The sequence below is a fragment of the Leiobunum rupestre genome, chromosome 10 (genome assembly GCF_980474605.1).
Source record: "Leiobunum rupestre chromosome 10, qqLeiRupe1.1.hap1, whole genome shotgun sequence".
NCBI lineage: Eukaryota > Metazoa > Arthropoda > Arachnida > Opiliones > Sclerosomatidae > Leiobunum > Leiobunum rupestre.
The window spans coordinates 18,507,297-18,528,316 of record NC_143393.1 but is presented as its reverse complement, the minus strand read 5'-3'; the positions used below and the strand labels follow the sequence as shown (position 1 = coordinate 18,528,316).

The window sequence follows — 21,020 nt, the reverse complement described above, 5'->3', positions numbered from 1 at the left end:
ACACTGAAATCGTTAAAAATAGATAGTTAATATTTAGGCTAAGCTTTTCAGTTTTCCTTAATTAAACTAAGAGGTGTAGTCAAAAATTCGTCAAACATAGTAAAATTAACTTAACACAGTCAAAGTTAAAATATTTGGGTATGGAAATTGAGCTTTCACTACGCCACTGATTTCGCTAAAAATAACCTAAAATAAATACTAAAATATAACCTTTACCCAAGCTTCTATCAACACGATTTAAATTACCCGCGAATTAATCGCGACATGAAGTGCGAATAAAGAGCGACATAATAAGGTAAATGTTATTGAAATAACATAGTAAACAACAGAAGGATTACTTAATCCGATAAAATAATCTAAAAGGGATTCTTCCGAAGGTATGGGTTTTACGACGCGTTTGGTTTAATTGCGTTTTTTCCTTGTTAACCCTCCTTATTTCTAGCTCCGAGTTGTGTATGGGCGAATACGTCACGTGATTCCAATAATCCCTATACATCTAAATATGGACCAATAAACAGAAGCTACGAACGCCTGACATTTATGACGTCATTATATTAGCGAAGGTTCCAGAATCGCATATGTTTATATGTTTACGTTGTTTTCTCTAATTATCAAGCTAAAACGACCGATCGAAGTAACGCGTAATATTTCTGCGTTCAAACAATAATCGTCAAACTGCGTAAAGTGAAATTCAACGATAATGGAAGCCTTTAACATAAATTCCTTCGTAAATTCTTTAAATAGACGCTTGTAAGTAAATTTTTATTATTCAGCCTATTCAGGTCAGGTAAGCCTTGGTTGAGGAAATTGATTATGATTACTAGGCGAAATTTGCATATGTTAAATTTTTAATTTAGTGATCTAGTCAACCATTCTTTTTGTCTTGTATGTAATTAGTATCGTAACTAATGAACGTTCTGTATTCCTAATTTAGAGACGCGCCTGTAAAAAGCCATTTAAAAAACGTGTACTCTTGTTTGACCCTGGCAACTCTCGCTGCAGGTGTAGGAGCGTATGTTCATGTATTCACCAACTTCCTTCAGGTATTACTAATTATTAAAATATTATCAATGAAAAATGTCATCTGTTACATTTCTAAATATAATCCAACAATTTGAAATGAAATTTTAGGGCAATTTCTTAACATCGCTAGCCGCCCTTGGGTTTATGATTGGCCTTTCTGCCACCCCTTACAATGAAGGCAAAAACCAAAACACAAGATTGGGCCTCCTGCTCGCCTTTGGTTTTTGTACTGGACTTGGCCTTGGACCCTTGATTGACATGGCCCTACACATTGATCCGAGTGTCATTGCTACCGCTTTCTTAGCAACTTGTTTAGTTTTCGTGTGCTTCACGCTCAGCGCAATTTACTCTGAACAAAGAAAATGGCTTTATCTGGGAGGTAGGTCTTACCAGAAGTATATGTTACTTCTTTTGAGAGAAGTATCTATCTGGGCCATAAAAATTAAAGAAAAACCTTAACGTTCTTGTGGCAGATTTTAGTACCCGACCCCCACCACAATGATCAATAAATTACAATATTTAAGACTGGCTTGGCCATTTTTTTGGGTTAAGGTTTTTGTAATTTTAAATAGTTGTACCCTACTAAAAACCAAAGATCTTTTTTCATGGGATATAATGAAATTAGTCGAATGACCTTCAAAATGGGTCGCTGATGTCATTCTCGATGTTTTCGTTTTAGACTTGTTGTCTCGAGTGCAGTGGTATTTTTATATATACAAGTAACTATTTACTTGGAATCTTGAATGAAAACCTATCAAAATCATAATACATTCAAATAGTTTCCCAACCCCGACTTTACTTTTCGTGGGACACCCAGGGCCCGAATTTATTTTGACACTAGCATACTCTAATGAGTGTAAATTTAATTGCATCATGGCTCATAATTTACCACATGTATTTCACCACCTAATAAGTAAAATGTAAATTACACTACTCGGGGATGTTTACTGATTTATGTACCAATTTTTTATCGGTGTAATAAGTTTTAGTAAGTTCCAAGATTGTATTTATTTAAAGGGATCCCTCACTCACAACAGGGGACGGCATAGGGGACACAAAAAAACTGGTTTTGAAGCACACTGCAAGTCTGGATTTTATGTTACCCCTATGGCTCCCCCTGTTGTGAGTGATGGATCCCTTTAAAGAACAAGTATCTCCCCAAAAATATAAAATCGGCCTGGTACTTAGTTTCCTAGAACTGAGAAATTAAATTAAAGCATACATTGAAGACTTTTTCCTTCCACTTCTCTTATGTTAGGGAAAATTAAACCATTATGCCTGTGGATCCTATCAAACTAATCATTCTCCCTAAGTAGGAATTCTTGGTAATATATTTTCTCTGGTATATTAAGACATAACGGTTTAATTTGGCAATAGTTTTCACCAATTGTCATACTTATTATACCCTACACTATTTCTTCTGAAGTATATTTTGTAAATAAATTAAGGAAGTAAATTAAACAATATTTCTGGAGATGGATACTTCTCATTAAGAAATACAATATACGCTTATATTATTACTTAATTTTTAGCCTAGATTAAAGTTATAACAATTCCAGGAACTTTGATGTCTCTCACTTCTGTGCTGGTACTTTTGAGTTTTGCCAACATTTTCCTGGGATCTAAACTGGTTTTTCAAGTTCAACTGTATGCTGGATTGGCAGTTTTTTGCGCATTTGTTCTATATGACACTCAAATGATTATTGAAAAGAGATTAAGAGGCGACAAAGATTACTTATGGTAGGTTAAAAGTTAACCTTGGTGTCCCCTCAAATACCGCTATGATAAAATATTGTTTATAGGCATTCAGTTGATCTCTTCTTGGACTTGGTCAACATTTTCCGTCACTTGCTCATCATTTTGATGAAAAATCAAGAGGACAAGAAGAAAAGAAGGAAGAGCGACTAAATTATTTGTGTCCCAAGTTGGACGAAAGATTTATCCACTTAATTAAAATAATACGTCTAAGGAGAGTACAAAATTTTTTGCCTCATTTATTATAAACTTAAATTGTTTGCAATAAATTTTTTAGTTGGAAACACTTAAGAAACCAGTTTTTGAAAAAATATTTAAATCCTTCATTTTTATTTGGTCAATTGAATTGAGAGAAAAAAGAACAAAACGTTTTGTAACTTCTCTAAACCCAGAATATATTGCAATGTGCAAATTTATAATTATACTATTATTGATTTTCTTTGCTTTCTTTTCTCCATGTATTTTGTAAAATTTAAAATAAAAAGCTCAAAGTTTTAAGGAAAATTTATTCCTTTCAGTTTTTGGTTGGAATGATTTAATCATCTACAAGCATTCTTATATTAAGATACGCTACATCATGGATTTGAAAACAAGATTGTGCATTTAAACCACTTGCTATGGGAAACTTTCAATCTGTGGACCTTTAGCCAGTAATAATAATTTTGTGAAAGGCTGATTTGGTATTTCTACAATTCGAACCAGTGTATTATCATCTAGGCTAATACCCAAGGCACCACCTTAGACCTAAGTCATCAAACATCTTTTAAAGCCATTAATTCCGGTGGCCGGGTTACAATGCGTAGGAGGGTGGTAGGGTGGTAGCAAAGACAACCTTAGGGATATATACTGTCTATGATGCCACGCGAGCCAAGAGCCACGGCCACTTCGATCGTGCCCTAGATTGTAAATCAAGCTCCTTGAACGTAACGCAGGCTCTTACCAAAGATAATTTAAACTCGTACCCTAGATTCGAATACTGAGAGCTTTCACATTGACGGTTTTGTTACGAAGCGTTTACCCTTTTCCGGCACGTGACCTCAGAAAAATCGGGCTCCATCGGTTGTGGTACGGCCAACTTCGATCACGCGCTGCCGCGCTATATAGCGCGTGATCGAAGTTGGCCGTGGTTGCGGTAAGGCGCAAACCATGTAGCGAATTTTTTCTGAGTTCCGGCGGGAAGTGGGTAAACGCTATCGGCAACGCACGAGAGAGTGATTTCGAATCTAGGGTACGAGTTTAAATTATCTTTGCTCTTACTGAGTTCCCGGCGGAAGTCGGAAAAAATGGCCTCCATGGAGCTGGCAGGGCTACCGACATATACATAGAAATCTCATAGGTAACTAGAATGCTGCCGTGTAACTGGCAAATGGGCCAAACGCCGTGGCAGACGATAGCCAGATCTCAGCCAATCAGAGCTAAAAGAGTGGTTCTGCCAAGAATTTAATGTCACCAGAGAGAATGACGTCACCTATCTCCCGCTATAGTAGCGGATCCAAGGAGGATTATTATCCTTCTTGGCGGAACCACTCTACGGCCTCTCATTGGCTGAAGGTTCAAGGAGAACTGGCGTCAAGCTCGGCCGTAGGCGGCAGCATTCTAGTTACCTATGAGATTTCTATGGACATATAGTTAAAACGTAAAGTTTTAGTGAAAATTGCGCCGTTGTTTTTGACTCGCGGTTTTCAAGATACCAGATATTTTTGCGTTATATGGTTTTAAAACAATAATGGATCATGCTTGTAGCTTTAAAAATGTTTCTAAACGAAAGAAAACTAAAGGTGAGTAATATAATCTTGGGTTATCTCTTGAAATTGCTTATTTCCCACCCTGCTATGGAGCCCGATTTTTCCGAACTTCCGGCGCGAACTCAGTAAGAGCCTTAACAGAAAACGCGCTAGTGAGAAACGCCGTGATTTCGAATCTAGGGTACGTAGTTATATATTATCTTTGACGTTAGTCACATAGGAAAAATCAACAAAAACACTATTTTTTTTCAAATAAATCTTAAGAAACATTTATTTGAACCGAATGTGGGTTAATATTTAAATAATAGTATGCCTATAATATTTTTTTTAAAGATTCTAATTTTTAACTATTTTTATAAATTATAAAAGAATTAAATAGAAACCAATAACTTCCTCTAACGACCACCCCCTTGGCCTGTCACTCTACTAAAGCGTTTCTAGAATGTGTAAATTAAGGACAATGCACTATTTCAATTTATTGACAGCCCCACCAGAAATGGTAAGCGATAATGTGTTGGACTTAGTCCTCTCTTCCGACCCAGACTTGGAAATAGCGGGAGTCCTGGGGCCAATGGCTCTTAAAAAAATCAGGGCCTTTTAAATAAATCATTCGAACTGGGGTTGCGGGCCACCTGAGGCCCCAAATTAGATAAAAATAAAAATTAAAAAATTTAACGGAAATTTCGGAAAAATATTTTTTTACGTCGTTGTTGAAACGCTGTGTTCCTTCCCTAGTTGAGAGCAAAATTTAGCGTTAAAGTTAACGTTTTAAAGTCAATAAATGCTTACGTAAGTAACGTAACCAATTCTTATTCTAGTATTTTATCTCCCTATTTTAAAATGTTTTCCCCCAATTCACCTCCCGTGGGCCACTGGCCCTCAATAAAAATGAACTTAAAGGGGTCGGGAGCCCGTAGGGCCCCCGTTAAAAATATTACTATTTCCAAGTCTGTTCCGACCAATATCTAGTGTCTGACCCGGAGATGCAGGCAGCCCTGGGGCGTAGCGACCATTCCACTATTATGTTCAAAGTCCAAATTCGAGGGGCCAGTCCTAGGCCAAATTTGTTCAAGGGTGATTAATTATAACTCTTTTAAAGACTGGTCTCCGCTCCTCGCGACTCCCACCATCTCCTAAAAATAGAACCTGTAATGATGCGCCATAGACTCAATAACCTGTGCTTACTCCACAAATCTTTCAGTAACAAATTAGATCTGGGTTTTTCTGAATGCTTTGCTCTAGACCCCGAACTAGGGGTCACACCCTTAAGCTCAGCAAACCACGTGCCAACACGGCACAGAGACTTAATTTGTTTTCTCATTCAGTTATTAACGATTGGAATAAACTTCCGCAGTCTATTGTTTCAATAAAGGACTACCATAAATTCCGCTCCTCTGTAACTGACCATTTAATTGTCACCCCGTAATTCCTACACCGAGCCGTTCTAACCCCTTAAATATTCTTGCCTTTGTGTACGATATGTAAAAAAAAATTATTATTATTATTTTTATTTTCTCTCCCTTTCTTTCTCCTTATTGTATCTCTATCCCATATAGTTCTTTGTATGTTTCTGCCCCGTATTAGTATGCGGGTACATTCAATTACTATATGTGTTTGTTTATTTGGGGTTTTGTAAACAATTTTGATATGTAATTTGTATATTCGTTTTTACCTTCCTTTAAGTGCCTGCGCAAAAGCCGGACTCGGCTTGGTAGGCCAAGTTCCTACTAGTGAAATAAATAAATAAAATAAAATGCTGCCAGCAACATAGTATTATTGCGTAATACTTGAAACCATGTAAATAAATAAATAAATAAATAAATAAAACAAAAAGTGAAAAGAAGATTCACTGTAACCAGAAATACATGTATTTCTGCTGTAACTTCAGGGTAAATATATTATTTTAATATTTTAAATTAAATAACATTATAAGCGCAACAGTGGCGGACTGGCCATAGAGTGAACCTGCCCGATGGCAGGTGGGCCCGACGGACCGTTCATGAAGTGGGCCCCTCAAACATGATAGAGTTAGAGTTGTTAAAGCTGGGGCCCTTTGTCATCTGGCAGCCCAAAATATTAGACCCAGTCCGCCACTGAAGTGGAATAAATTACAATTTTAGGTTTAAACAAGTTTTAAGCTTTCGTCTTTTTAAACCTAGAATAATATTGTCTATTTAGTAAGGGTTTGTAATTTTATCTGACTGAAAAGGTTTTCCATAATAAAGGTGCAAACCTGAACAGAAATCATTCTCCTTGAAATGCAGGCTGCAGACCTTCTGTGTATCTTTTCGTACAAAATCATCCCGACTAATGTTTTATAATAATAAACTTCGAAGGCATTGTGATGAATATTTCTATCTTTTACCTATTTAGTTCCAAAGATGTACCTAAGTATCTTTTATCTTCAATAAGATATATTTTTATTTGAAATAATAAGATATCTTATTAGTTTTAAAATTCTTACTCTAAAAATTAATTAGATATACGGAAAATACTACCTAAGAACGGTTATAAACTCGTGAATTTTCTATCTATATATATTATTAATAAAGATTTAATATTAATAAAGATTTATTATTAATAAAGATTTAATATTAAAAAAGATTTATTATTAATAAAGATTTAATATTAATAAAGATTTATTATTAATAAAGATTTATTATTAATAAAGATTTATTATTAATAAAGATTTAATATTAAAAAAGATTTATTATTAATAAAGATTTAATATTAATAAAGATTTATTATTAATAAAGATTTATAAAGTTTAAGAGATACATTATTTACACACCAAAACGCTCTAAACACCTCTACAGCCTTCAAAACTATGTGTTCTAATATGGCGCCTTCGCGAAAAACGCGTCTCTTTTTCTTAATTTAATTTTTTTGAGGTAATATTTTTTGTAAACTATGAATTATACATAAATATATTGAGAAAATATAGTTTAACTTATTAAACCTTGTTTTTTCTATAAAGGAAAGTGGAAAACCGAAGAAAAAACATTTCGCTTGTATTCCCTGCCTTTGGCGATAGAAGGTTTTTGGTCGTATGTAGCGCTCCTAGCGGGATTATTTACGCAGGCAAATAAACATTAGATGCGTGGCGATTGATGGGACCGCTAAAGCGCGGTACGCGCGATCGAAGTTGGCCGTGCAACAGCTCCCGACACTTACTATTACCGAACATATTATCTTCATTTAAATTAAGAATTGATAGGTACCTTTATCGTTTGGTTGTGAACCAAAGTCCATAGACACTTGGCCCATTTAAGGAAATATATGAGGCACCAGTGATTTAAAACAATAGAACTCGTCAAGGGTTGAAGAGAGGAAGACTAAATCAAATAATCACATAAAGGCAGTAGATGCGCTATTGAAAATTATTTATCTGAAGCCCACATTTCTTCACGACGTCAATATGGTTTATACACACACTTGAACGCCTCTACCAGTTTAAAATATCGCTACATCATTTTAACCTTGAGAGCTATCAATTGACGGGTGTTAATAAAAAAAGGCCTAAACAGTGGCGTAGCTAGACCGTTTGCCACCAGGGGCGGTCCCAGAGTTTTCCACCCTCTCAATATACACCAGATTTCAATATCGCTCTCCTCTACTTATTCCAGGGATAGCTCATGAAAAATTCCACCCCCAAAAAATTGGCGCTTAATTTCGTATTGGTGGAATCACTTTATAGATATTCGCGCTTTCTTGCGAGACAAAAAAGAAAGACGAAAATTCAGTAGAGCATTCGTTAAAGATGGATGTCGCGAAAGAGACTTTAAACGAGGTGCCGGAATTGCTCGAAAATCTGTACCGTAATCAACCAATTCCGGTCATTTTAACCACCGTATTGATATGTTTAATTGTCGCGAAATACGTAATTAACTTATGGAGGAACCGAGCTCTACCACCTGGTCCATTTTGTCTCCCCATCATCGGCTACCTTCCGTTGGTCTTGGGGAAAGAACTCCACAAAGACTTTGATCGCCTGAGACACAAATACGGACCCGTTTTCAGGTAAATTTACATTCGCGTGAAATTATGCGACTTTATGTCTTTAGCAAAAAGAATATATCACGGACATTAAAGTATATAATACCCCACCCGATGTGTTAACTATACTTTAAATATTAAATTTAAATTTAAACAAAATTTCCAATCATCTTGTACATTAACTTAAAAAACCCAAGAGGAATTTTATTCGAAAAGAATTTTTCGAGTTACATGGTTTCGGAACACGTTAATTTAAATTAATTTTTAGACAAACCGAATTTCTCCAGTTACCTAGTTTTGGAAATATGGTAGCGAAACGCGCCTGTATTAATTGACATGAAATTCAAATATAACAATAGTGCGTACGCGGGTTCTGGGGTCCCGCGAATTGGCCAGAAATCTCACTTAAAATTATTTTTTTTAATGCAAACGAAAACATAGTTCAGAAATGATCAGTACTAACTAAAAATATAATATTCAACCAAGTCGGTTTTAATTTAAATCGCCTAAAATCTAAAACTGGGCAAATGCCCCACTTCCGGGGCGCCGATCTCACAAATGTTAACAATGCCGGCGATGGCATGATATTTCCAATCGATTGGCGTATCATGTGTCTTAGTACCTGTACCGCGAGTAATCGTGCGAACACTGGCAGCGACGGTGGCGGACACCGTACGTGAAACCAGGGAGCACTAAACCCTAGCGAAACTAGTACACACAAATCCCTAGTGAAAAACGGTAAATAAAGCTGTTTGCTTATGACATGTACGTGTAGTGTCGAGCACCAAAACGCCATTTCGAAAACGATCAACTATTTAACGCGATGGTCTTAGGAATAGTATAACTTAAAGGGCAACCGAGGGGCTGATCACCCCGCGTATTCGGTGTACAGAGCCGTACCTTTGACTGTACTAATGGGATTACGCGTAATCTTTGAAGTCCCTGCCTTTGGCAGTGCTAATCTAAGCGTAATCCGGTGTACAGACTTTCTAAGAGTGGTTAGCCCCTCGAGGGCAACGCAAGTGGCTATATAAGGGGGGAGCTTGGTTTGGAACTATGTTTTCTTCTACAAGTCGTAAGTTGGTTTTCCAAGGAGGATTTTATATTATTGGTAAACTAGCCACGTGGTCACCTTTCGGGCCGATACTAATTTTCGCAAGCAAACTCTTTTTGCAAACTTTGCGCAAGTTTTGATATTTTCAGAAATAGCCAATAGTTTGCAAATCAGATACTAATTTGCGCAAGATTTTTGCAAAATTTTATCAGATATTGATAATTATAAATTCTATTTACCTCAGATATCATAGTTTGCAAAAATATACTATTTTGCGCAAGGTTTTTGCAAACTTTTTATCGATATTGATATTTTCAATTCTAATTACCACACATATCATAGTTTGCAAAAATATACTATTTTGCGCAAGGTTTTTGCAAACTTTTCCCTATTATTGGTATTTTCAATTATATATACCTCAGATATCATAGTTTGCAAAAACCTTGCGCAAAATAGTAAATTTTTGCAAACTATGATATCTGCATGAGGCATATATAATTGAAAATACCAATAATAGGGAAATGTTTGCATAACCCTTGCGCAAAATAGTATATTTTTGCAAACTATGATATCAGAGGTAAATAGAATTGAAATTATCAATATCTGATAAATTAGTATTTGATTTGCAAACTATTGGCTATTTCTGAAAATATCAAAACTTGCGCAAAGTTTGCAAAAAGAGTTTGCTTGCGAAAATTAGTAAGTCCCTGAGAGCCCAATTTCGCTCTCATTCGCGAATTTTTCGATTTTCTTATGTCACCGCCAACGAACCCAGGATTTTAGGCTTAGTTTATATGTGTTTATTATGGAGAAAAGAACTGAGTTAGTTTCCGAAAGTTTGACGTTGATATTTTCGATTGAACAATGTTTTGGAATAAAATTATTTGAAAGTTTAATATTTTCAATTATGGAGGTTGAAACATTAGGCCTTGGACGCTAGCCTCACACATTTGGTCGCATATGCCGTCTCCTTTAACAATTTCCCCATCATTATACCCCAACAGAATATTTATCTTTGTTTTATTACATTTCTTTTATATAAAGAATCCGATTTGTCGGGGAGCTCGGAAACTTCACTTTCCGCGGCCATTTTCGAGACTAAAGAATGCGTGGATTTTGCATAAAAACAGCGAGAGGCGCATTTATACAAAATAAATTCGGCAAATATATGGTAGTACTTTTTTACAGAGGGAAAAGCTATGGCAGATAGCGCATGTGCAGTCGTTCTTTTTATCTATAAGATAATTTACCCTCCTGCATGGCCACTTGCGTTGCCCTTTCGCAGTATCTATTACATTCCGGTGATGTACGTGTTTGTGGAAATTGTGTGTATGTATGATCTCTTTTTTCGATTCCCTTCCCCCATCTGTAATTTTGGGACTGAAAAGGAGACATCCCGAAGTGTAACCCACCGATTTTGTTAAAACTCGAGGGATTGGTAGACCTTCATGTATCATGAAAACTCCTAAAGAGAATTTATTCAATGGACAACCGTTTTGCCATGGCAACGAAAAATGGTTTTGACAACACAAAATATTAAATTTTCCCATTGAAAATAACATGGGATTTTGACCTCAAATTGATCCAAAGTTGATCAATTTTGATGGTTTTTTTGTCAATTTGTATCTATTTGTTCTATTTTTGGCATTTTCGAAATTGTGAAATTTGTTAAAATTATTCACAAGGGGGTCCTAGGAATCGGTCAGAATCCCATGTTATTTTCAATGGGAAAATTTCCATTTGTTGTTGTCAAAAACATTTTTCGTTGCCATGGCAAAACGGTTGCCCATTGAATAAATTCCGTTTAGGATTTTCATGATACATGAAGGTCTACCAATACCCCGAGTTTGAACAAAATCGGTGGGTTACACTTCGGGATGTCTCCTTGTGAGACTACTCGGCTAGCTTCGCGAAACCTCAGTACTTTTGAACTCCCAAACAAAGACTGCTCCGCTAGTTTAGAACCGTACATTGCATCGTTAGAAATTATCAAATTAAACATTTTACATTAGATCGTTCCGTATCAAAATTTTAAAAGCACCTTCGGATTCCTGACTAGGGCGCGTTAAAGGGGAACGGCCAAGCTTTTCCAAATATCGCCTTATTTGCATATCAAAATATCAACAAGACCGTCAATATACTTACACGTACCTTATTTTGTCTTGAAAAAATAGTTTTTGGCCTAAAAAGTTGAAACGCAAAATAACGCCAAGTATTTGGGTTTGTATTTTCGCCGCCATCTTAAGGTGTATCGACAGCGCCAGCTGCAGCACCTTAGTGAGCGATTGCGAACTATCCTAACCATAGATATAGGAAACGTATATAAAGGTCTAGATAAAATATTTAAAAGGGAGTGAATACGGAGGTGACAGCTAGCAGAAACGCGTAAATTTCTGCAGGCTATCCGTATAAGGCGCTGTCTATCGGTAAGAAAGCTCGTGCTATCATCGTGAGAGCCATTGTCTCCTGCTTAAAAATTATACTAAAAGTCACCAACAGATGGTGTGACTTGGTGTCTAAAGACTACGGCCTGCGGAAAGGTCAAGCACTTTATACTAAAATGCTAAAAGAGCTCGCGCTCTTGGTCACGTGCCTTCCTCGGTCTCTGCTAGGTGTCAATTCCGTATTTTATGTTAGGCTTAGACGCCCCGAAATTTATCTAGACATTTATATACATTTCTTATATCTATGATCCTAACGTTTAAAAACGCGCACTTTAGGCTTAGGTCTCGTATAACTAGAACGTTCCGCGCGTGCAAAACAAATCTTTCGCGTATTCAGCAGCGCGCGCTTTTTTGTTTTTTTTTTCTATCTCACCGATTTCTCTCCAGGTGTCGCAGCGGACACGCGCTTTTCAATTTCCCGAACTTTCTTTATTTTATTAAAAATTAACCACTTAAGTATTTTTTATGCGGTTTTCGTAATAAATTTTATTTTTCAACGGGCTATAGGGCTATCTAACTGGTTAAAGCTTGACCGTTCGCATTTAATTATATGCGCACACAAGGGCCGCCATACACCACGATGGTTGAACCATTGAGTTGGGAATATTGAACTTTCAGTGGTGTCATGGACATTCTATTAGTAGATAGAATGTCCATGATGGTGTAAAGGCCAATTTCCCCATTTTGTAAGTGTGCCGAATCTTTCTAGCTACGCCAAGCTGACATTTCAAACATTCAATACTTCAAGATTTTAAGTTTTTTTTTGACGGTAGCCCTAAAAAACTCTTGGGCTCTTGGGACCGCAATGAATACAGTTGGCGATAAAGATTGGGGCAGGACAACGAAGGGGGTAGCGGTGGCAACTACTTCTCCTGTAAAACGTTCGAAATAACCGGAACCGTTATTCTATTCATGACACGAAAATTAGTTTTTAGTATTCTTACGTATATTTGCTCCGTTTGCGCAGCGTCAACCTGGGAACCTTAAGGTCAGTGATCATCAACGACTTCGACAGCATGAAGGAATCTGGCCGCAAAGACGAATTCGCCAACAGACCCCCTGGCTTCTTTGAGTGGACCAACGAAAGCACTCGTAAGTATAGGCGATGTCACAACGGTCATGTGCACGTGAACAAACCATTTGTAATAATTTCCACGGTCAGACATGGCGGATATGAACGGACAACCTTGGAAAGATCAGAGAAAGTTCTTCATGAGCACTTTACGTAATGTAGGAATGAGCAATATGAAGGTTGAGAAAAGTATCAGGGTACGTCGTTCGGAGGTTAAGCCGCGTTCACAAAGACATTTTGTTGAGGATAATTCTAAAGTAAAAGGGGGGAGAGCATTCCGCTTTCTGCGGGGTGATCCGACTTCAGCCTTTCTCTTTATCCTTCTGCACAAGGTCAGCAGTTCACAAAGACTTCCATATTACTCACGCTAACAGTTACACAGTTTTATTTGTGGCAGCCACAGCGCACTGAAACCACGAGGTAAACAAAGTCTTTCATTCAATCGGGCCTCGGACTCCACTCTCTCTCTCAAGAAAACCGGTGTTTGTGTATCACATGACCAACACGACGTCATAACCGCTTCTCTATTGGCCAAAACTGGCACGTGATTATCAGCCGAAGGTCGAAATATCAAACTGGAGTAGATACGGGTTGACCGCCGATTTCCCTCTCGTCTTGAGAAGTTTTCTTTTCCCTTTCGACGCCCGGCGGGTTTGTGAACCGCCGATTTCTAACTTCGTCTTCTACCTTTCGCTTTCAACTTAAGCTATTTACCATTTTTAACGTCTTTGTGAACGCGGCTTTATTGTAGAGAGAGTAATTATAACTCGAGACGTTATGTTTAGGAACAAATAGCTCGAAGCGTCGAAATCTTTAAGACGAAGATTGGTAATCGAGACGTAAACGTTAGAGAGGTTCTAAGTCCGGCTGTCAACAACGTCATCATGTCCCTGATTTACGGGAAAACCTTCGACCGCAACCACGAGACGATTCAAAAGCTCGATCAATTTCAGTTTCAAATTTTGAACTATTTCGAAACCGTGAGATTGTTCTACTTCTTTCCCCTGGTGCGAAACTGGTGCGTCAAGTTCATGCCGTCACTGAGAAAGCTGAGAAAAGAACTAATAAAATTTCAGGGTAGCCTGGCGTGAGTAGATAAATTAAAAATAAATAAATACATTTTTTAATTTTACTTTCTTTAATAGTCTCGAAATCGACGAGCACAAGAAGTTCGACAACGATGAAAAGGCAGACTACATCGACCATTTCTTAAGCGAAATTAAAAAGAGAGGGGGATCAAATTCCAGTTTCAACGGTGCGTATTCTAGTAATTAAAGGCCCTATAAAACTCTTTGGCACCAAAAAATTATCTACCAGATAGAGGTCTTCAGGAGGGGCGCGAAAAGAGCCAAAATCATTCCCTCTATACATAAGTGTGACACTTACCATTCTTCATGTGCACAAGTTTAACTGAAAGTTATTCACAAGAGAGACTGTGTTACGGGCTTCGTCGCCGTTTTGCGTTCGCTTGCTAACGCGTCACACGTAGCCTTTGACAGCGCCTCGCTAGGGGGAAATTTTATTCTTGTGACAAACTTATGGAACAATATTATAGACTAATGGTAATATGGATATAGCTGGTATATTAAAATAATGACTATATACAATACAAATGATGCATGACGCTGTACCCTCGTACCTCCGACTAGCTCTCTCTCCGCATGACTCCCCCTACTATAAGCGCCACCATAAGCCTATCATAAGGTCCCCATAAGCAAAGGTCTACCATAGGGGCCCATGTTAACGGCGTTGTCCTGGAGAGAAGAAAATTAACGTACGACGATAGGGCAGTAGCGCCATCTTGTTTTTAAAAATTTCTACATCTAAAATATTATTTTACTTATATAGAGCATCCACGCTCGGGTTGATAAATGCCACACAAAACCCTTCTAAATGTCAAATTTCAAAAATAAATATCTGCAGAAATAAGTTCTCTTATCATCAGGTCTAAGGTTCCTTCATGAAAGTCCTTGATAAATAGTTTGAATTGTCACGTTAGAAGTTCTTTCTTACTTCTTCATTGTAGTTTTTACTGTTCGAAAAGCCCTCTCCGCTTGTCCATTGGAAGCAGGATGATATGGTGCAATTGTTCGATGTATAATAAATTTTTTCTTAAAATAGCCCTGAAATTCGCCACTGGTGAAACAGGTTGTATGCATTATTCCATAACGAGCAAAATTTTGTCTCAAAAATGCGATAACGGAATGCGAACCATTTTGATGTTGAATCGACCATTATTAATAGGTATTTCCCATTTTTTGGTCCATGGCTGTGATTCTTCATTCCACTTAGAATATTCAGCTCTTGGAAATGCTGCGTTCTTTTGGAACATGGAACATGTCTTAATTTTATCTTCTGTGTCCCGATTTAATTCCGGCCACCAAACTTCACTTCTGGCTAACTGTTTGGTTTGTATGATGATTACCGTGTAATTCGTTGAGTATGGCTTCCTGGCATATCTTTGGAATTACTACTTTGTCGGAGGCTAGTATAACTCCTTGATGGATTGTGAAATCGTATCGTCGTTTCCAATATGGTTTGAAAGGTTCTCTGACGTTGTCAGGCCATCGATTCTCAACGTATCGGTATACTTGTTTCAAAATCAGATCTTTGAGAGTTTCTTCTGCAATTTTGCTTGTAGTCACAGGTCCTTTATCCAACTGTGATAATGCGAAAATATATTCACACGGAATTTCTGTTTTTGCTGGCTCCAATGACAGTGGTAGTCTACTTAATCTGTCTGCATTTGAGTGATTGCTTCCCTTTTTATATCTAATCTCATAGCTGTATGCTACCAACAAGAGTACCTAACGTTGAAGTCGGCTAGCTGCTGTCTGTGAGAATATTGTGATCAACGGTTGGTGGTCTGTCAATAATATAAATCTTCTTCCAAGTAGATAGTCACGGAATATTGTCACTCCAAAAATAATGACAAGAGCTTCCTTGTCCACTTGAACGTAGTTAATTTCTGCTGGCATCAAAGATCGATTTGCGTAAGCCACAGGTTTCTCTTGACCATCAGTTATTTGTCGGAGGACTGCAACGACGCCTTTTGGAGACGCGTCACATGCAAGGTATAAGTCCAATTCTGGATTGTAATGAGTGATAAGATTTGATGACACTAGGGCTTTCTTGGCTCCTTCAAATGCTTCGTTTTGCTCCTTTCTCCAATACCACTTCGCGTCTTTGCGTACAAGTTTTTTATAACGGTGACAATAGTTGCGCACAATGGGGAATAAACTTTCTATAGTAATTTACGAGCCTTAAAAATGATCCGAGTTCATCTACGTTATTTGGTTGTGGTGCGTCTCTTACTGCCTTCGTTTTAGCTTCCTGTGGATGTAAACCATGCTCATCCATTCTATAACCCAGGAAATCTAATGAATTTCGCAGAAAAGCGCATTTTTCTTTACGTAGTTTGAGTCCACCCTTTCTGAATCGTTCTGGCATGGCTTCCAATTGATTTAGGTTGTCTCGTTCATCAACCCCTCCCAACAAGATGTCGTCTTGAAAAGGGGATACCCTTTTCAATCCGTGGCACGTTGAAAGGCGCCGGATGCGGAGGCTACTCCATACGGTAGGCGATTGTTTCGAAACAACCCTTTTGAGGTATTAATTACTACCAATTCTTTGGATACATCATCCAATTCGAGCTGGCTATAAGCTTCTTTCATGTCCAGTCTACTGAAGACTTTGCAATTTGCATCCGGCTAAATTTGAAAATATGGCTTCAGGTTTGGGCATAGGGTATTAATCAATGTCAATGTCGTGTCGAAGTTTGGATTCGCTGTTATCGAAAAGTCTCCTCACAGTCTAACAGTCCCATCAGTCATCATAACTGTCAATATCGGTTAGGCAAATTCTGAGTGAGGAATACTAGTTATAAGTCCTTCTCTAATCGCTCTATGTCAGCTTCGAATTTAGTCTTCACAGCGAATGGCATACTTTGAGCTCTACAAAATACTGGTTGACTATCTTTCTTCCTGTACAAATATACTTTGTAACTGTTGTGTTTGTGGGGAAGTTGTAAGAATCATAGAATGATTGAACAATAATATAACTATTTATTGAAAAGTTAAATCTGATACACTAATAGAAAAGTCTATATCGCTTGGTCTCTCTCCCTGTTCTGCTAAGTTTTAGTTTTACTTTGTTATTGTGAGGTCAATGACCTTAATCGTAGAACGAGGCGCCATCTGGCGATATATAAAACATCGATATGCAGGTGCATGACAAACGCCTGGTTTAGCGTTCCAGAACCTGTTCTACCCATCCCCCGTGTCCTGGTACGCAGCCTGGTCTCCAAGTATATGTCGGATCGATGGTCCAAAGCAGGCCAACGAGTTTATCCCAGGCCCTTCTAGGCATAGAGCAAAAGCGTTACTCTCACTCTCTAAGACGAATATAAGATTGGTAACTGGCCTACTTACAGGCCATTGCCAACTTAACAGACACTTAAATATTATTGGAGTCAGTGATGACCCAATTTGTAGGGCTTGTCTAGCTGAAGAGGAAACGCCAGAACGATAGTAATACGACTTCCTTCAATTTCGCAGAAAGTAGTTTACTGGGTAACAGTCAAGTTATGCTAATGGCTGGAAGCGAAACTATCCGAAGTACCGTCGAGTGGAGTTTGTTGTGTTTGGCACAGTTTCAGCTGGTCCAGGAGATGGTGTACAAGGAAATTATTACCGTCCTGGGACCCGACAAACAACCGGAATGGAAAGATAGAGAACGACTAGTCTTGCTTCAGGCTTTTATCCTCGAAGTTATGCGTTGGAAATTATTGACGTTCTTCAGCGACCCGCATTGGTAGACTTTTGACATTACACGAAGGTCATGCTGGGTTAAAAATCATTCATTTTATCTTTTAGGACAACGGAGGACGTACAACTGAATGGGTATACGATACCGAAGCATACTTTCATCCTACTCAACTTGTGGTCCGTTCACAACGACAAAGACTATTGGGGCGACCCCGAAAATTTTCGCCCTGACAGATTCCTAAGCAACGACCTCAAATCCATTGTCAAAACCGAAAGGGTGGTCCCGTTTGGCGTCGGTGAGGCATTTTGTTATTCACAAAATATTTATAAGTACTTAAGGGCAATTCTTGCCGCAGGAAAACGAATTTGTCCAGGAGAGAAATTAGCGGAAGTAGAGGTGTTTATCTTCGTCACCTCACTGATACAACATTTTCGCTTCCTGCCACCGGAAAACGGAGTTTGCATGGACGAAATCACCAATCTCACACAAATGGTCGTCAAACCTTTCATCCGACTGGAGCTGAGATAGTGTTTAGGTCTTTGAACCTTTCAAAAACAAGTTTAACATGTATTTTAGGAAAGTTAGAGGCCAAATATGAAGGCAGTGTCGTAGCCAAGGGCACACGCCCCCCCCCCCGAAATATTTTTATTTTTTAACTTTTTTTTTTAAATGATGTGTCCCTCGCCCAAAGGAAATCCTAGTTACGCCACTGAGTTCAGGTATATACGAATAGGTACTGCAGGGATTCTAAACCCCACCCTCGCATACTTTGTAGAGAAAGTTCGTCCGCTTGTCGATGTTTCGTGACGTTCTTTCACCCAGACGATTGCCGTCTATGTTTCAGATTTGTGATTAAAAAGCAGACGAACTTTATCTACGAAGTACCAGATGCTAATGCTATAACCGTATATTCTTAGGTACCTGTTGCCAATATTGGACGCTCTCGCTTATGACGTTTGACATTTTCGGCCCTGCGCAGTGGTTTTCATCGCGGAGGTGATTCTTTATAATTGTTGAGGGCTTTGAGCTAAATACGCTAGCGACATTAAATGTAATCAATTAAGGGGTGCATTAAGTTGACCCGCGTCTTTCTCAAATCAAATATTTTAATAGCCATATCATAGCACCCACAATGCACCCAAATGCAAAATCAATTTTTCACCAGAATGGTCGGGCACCAAAAACAAATTTAAATTTCGCCTTCCCAGCTAACGCAGCCCGCGAATTATCAATTTTGAAGCATCAAACCATAGACTATCACCTAGCACCCGTATCGCACCCAAACGTGTCGCAATTTTTTTATTTTGCGGAAAACGGTTCTCGCGGTTTTTTTTTAAATATAAAATATCGCGGGTTAAGTTAATGGAACCCGCGACTTCTTGTTTTCCTATATTTAACCACCCTATCGTGTGCCACCCACCATGTACCCCAAAGCATCACTAAAACTTTTTCATCAAAAGGTTCTCGAGCTAACCTAGTTCTGGGGTTTTCTGTTGAAATAAATTTTGAAACTTGTTTAGCAAAATGAAATTTTATTTTGATTTATTTATATAAATGAATAATTGAATTATAAAGTTCAAAGATGAATAAGGTACGTGTAGCTTACCACAAATGTTATATATATATATATAAGAATATTTTTATATCAAATTTTTTCGGAATGGATAAGAAACAAATTACTGATGATAATTAAACTTTGTACAGGAAAGTAACTTACACGCAGAGGCGTATTAACCATCAGGCAGAGTAGGCACGTGCCTAGTGCAGCATTTTTCTGGGGACGCCAAAGCTCTGATAAAGCCGCACGGTCCAAGTACATGGCTTGACTCTCCTTAACTGACCAACCCGTTAGACAATGCCAATAGGCTTCGTGTGTGGTTTAAATTTTGGTCATAAGTATCGCCGCTTACCAATCGAGTTTTAAATGAAATATATGAAAGCTGTCTACCCGTTCAAAATTCTTTCTGCATAACAGCTGCAAGTTCAACCAGAAAACTTAGAAATTAAAAAGGTGTCTGCTATTTCTTCACAAATTATTATTTTACGGGTAATAAGGCAGATGGCGCTATATCTCCTGAGCTCGAAGCCTATAGGTGCCGAATGTTTTTGTGCCTAGAGACGCCGAAAGGGTTAATTAACCCCTGCTTACACGAACTTTCTTTTAACGAGTAAATGTATGCATTATGTAAATTAAAATATATCTTTATATCACAGCTTAAAATAAATTTGATTCCAAAAATTTAACTGTAAAATAAAAAAAATGTGCAACAACTTTTTCTAGGCTACTACATTCTTCTTTCTTGTTTTTCAAATCATCATAAATCTCCCATTTGTCTTTAAACCTGTAAGAGTAGCACGCATAATGCCCAACTACATAATTTTCACTAGGGCCACTAAAGCCTATTACGCCTCTAAGTTTAAAATTATTTTCAATGATATTTTGGTTATAAGGTATGTCCTGTACAGGGGCGTAGGAACGTTCTAGAAGTTGGAGGGGGCAAAGAGAAACGAAAAGTGGTCTGGAGAATGGTTTGGAATTTCTAATGGGATGTAGCTTCTCCAAATGCGTGTGTACTTGTTACTACTATGTAGATTGGCGGGAAAAGACTGAAATTTAAACACAGTTGAGGTTCTATAAACTGTATATGCTTATAAAATGATAATTTGAGCCTTTTGAAAATTACAACTGACCAAAATGTTGGAGGGGGCAATAACATTAGTTGCCCCTCCCAACATAATTCTAGGGAGGGGCATTGCCCCCCCTGCCCCTCCCGGTTCCTACGCCCCTGGTCCTGTAGCTTTATAAATGTGTCCTTTTCGCAATCTAACCCTGAAGAAAAGTTGGTTGTTTCAATAATTTTTTTATTAATTTGATGGAGTAAGCAGTTTTCGCTTGTGACGGTAGATTTTGAATTAATTTCTTCCCCTATAATTTGTTTAATCGATGAAATGTTCCAATAGGTACATTCTATATTTGTAATTGGTCTACTTAAGATCGCCTCCTTCAATAAACACTTCGGGTGTCTACACCGACTTTCCTCCGTATAATAATAAAAAGGTTTATTAAAAAAATCAGATTTGGTCTGCGTTTGCAATATCTAGGCCAAGTCATGGGTGACTTGTTGGCCTTTAGTATCAACGATTACTTTATTACACGAACAACA

General features: G+C 37.9%; 2 protein-coding genes across 6 annotated transcripts; both read left to right on the top strand.

Moving 5' to 3' along the window:
- The first annotated feature begins 526 nt into the window (after positions 1–526).
- BI-1 (Bax Inhibitor-1) lies at positions 527–3,298 on the top strand. Its single transcript, XM_090161023.1, has 5 exons — positions 527–750; positions 935–1,043; positions 1,132–1,402; positions 2,583–2,763; positions 2,826–3,298. The coding sequence occupies exons 1-5, from the start codon at positions 701–703 to the stop codon at positions 2,929–2,931; spliced, it is 717 nt and encodes a 238-aa protein (XP_090017149.1). The 5' UTR covers positions 527–700; the 3' UTR covers positions 2,932–3,298.
- A 4,837-nt stretch (positions 3,299–8,135) lies between these two features.
- LOC149924941 (cytochrome P450 2J6-like) lies at positions 8,136–20,797 on the top strand. Of its 5 annotated transcripts, none has more exons than XM_090160799.1 (9): positions 8,136–8,543; positions 12,985–13,109; positions 13,180–13,286; positions 13,875–14,176; positions 14,235–14,344; positions 17,646–17,901; positions 17,964–18,151; positions 18,212–18,391; positions 19,561–20,797. In XM_090160799.1, the coding sequence occupies exons 1-8, from the start codon at positions 8,284–8,286 to the stop codon at positions 18,382–18,384; spliced, it is 1,521 nt and encodes a 506-aa protein (XP_090016925.1). In that variant the 5' UTR covers positions 8,136–8,283; the 3' UTR covers positions 18,385–18,391; positions 19,561–20,797. The 5 variants fall into 5 exon arrangements, 4 of the variants coding, with proteins under 4 accessions (XP_090016925.1, XP_090016924.1, XP_090016923.1 ...); XM_090160798.1 differs by having other exon boundaries at positions 18,774–20,797; XR_016476985.1 differs by having other exon boundaries at positions 8,137–8,543; positions 18,212–18,852.
- The last annotated feature ends 223 nt before the right edge of the window (positions 20,798–21,020 follow it).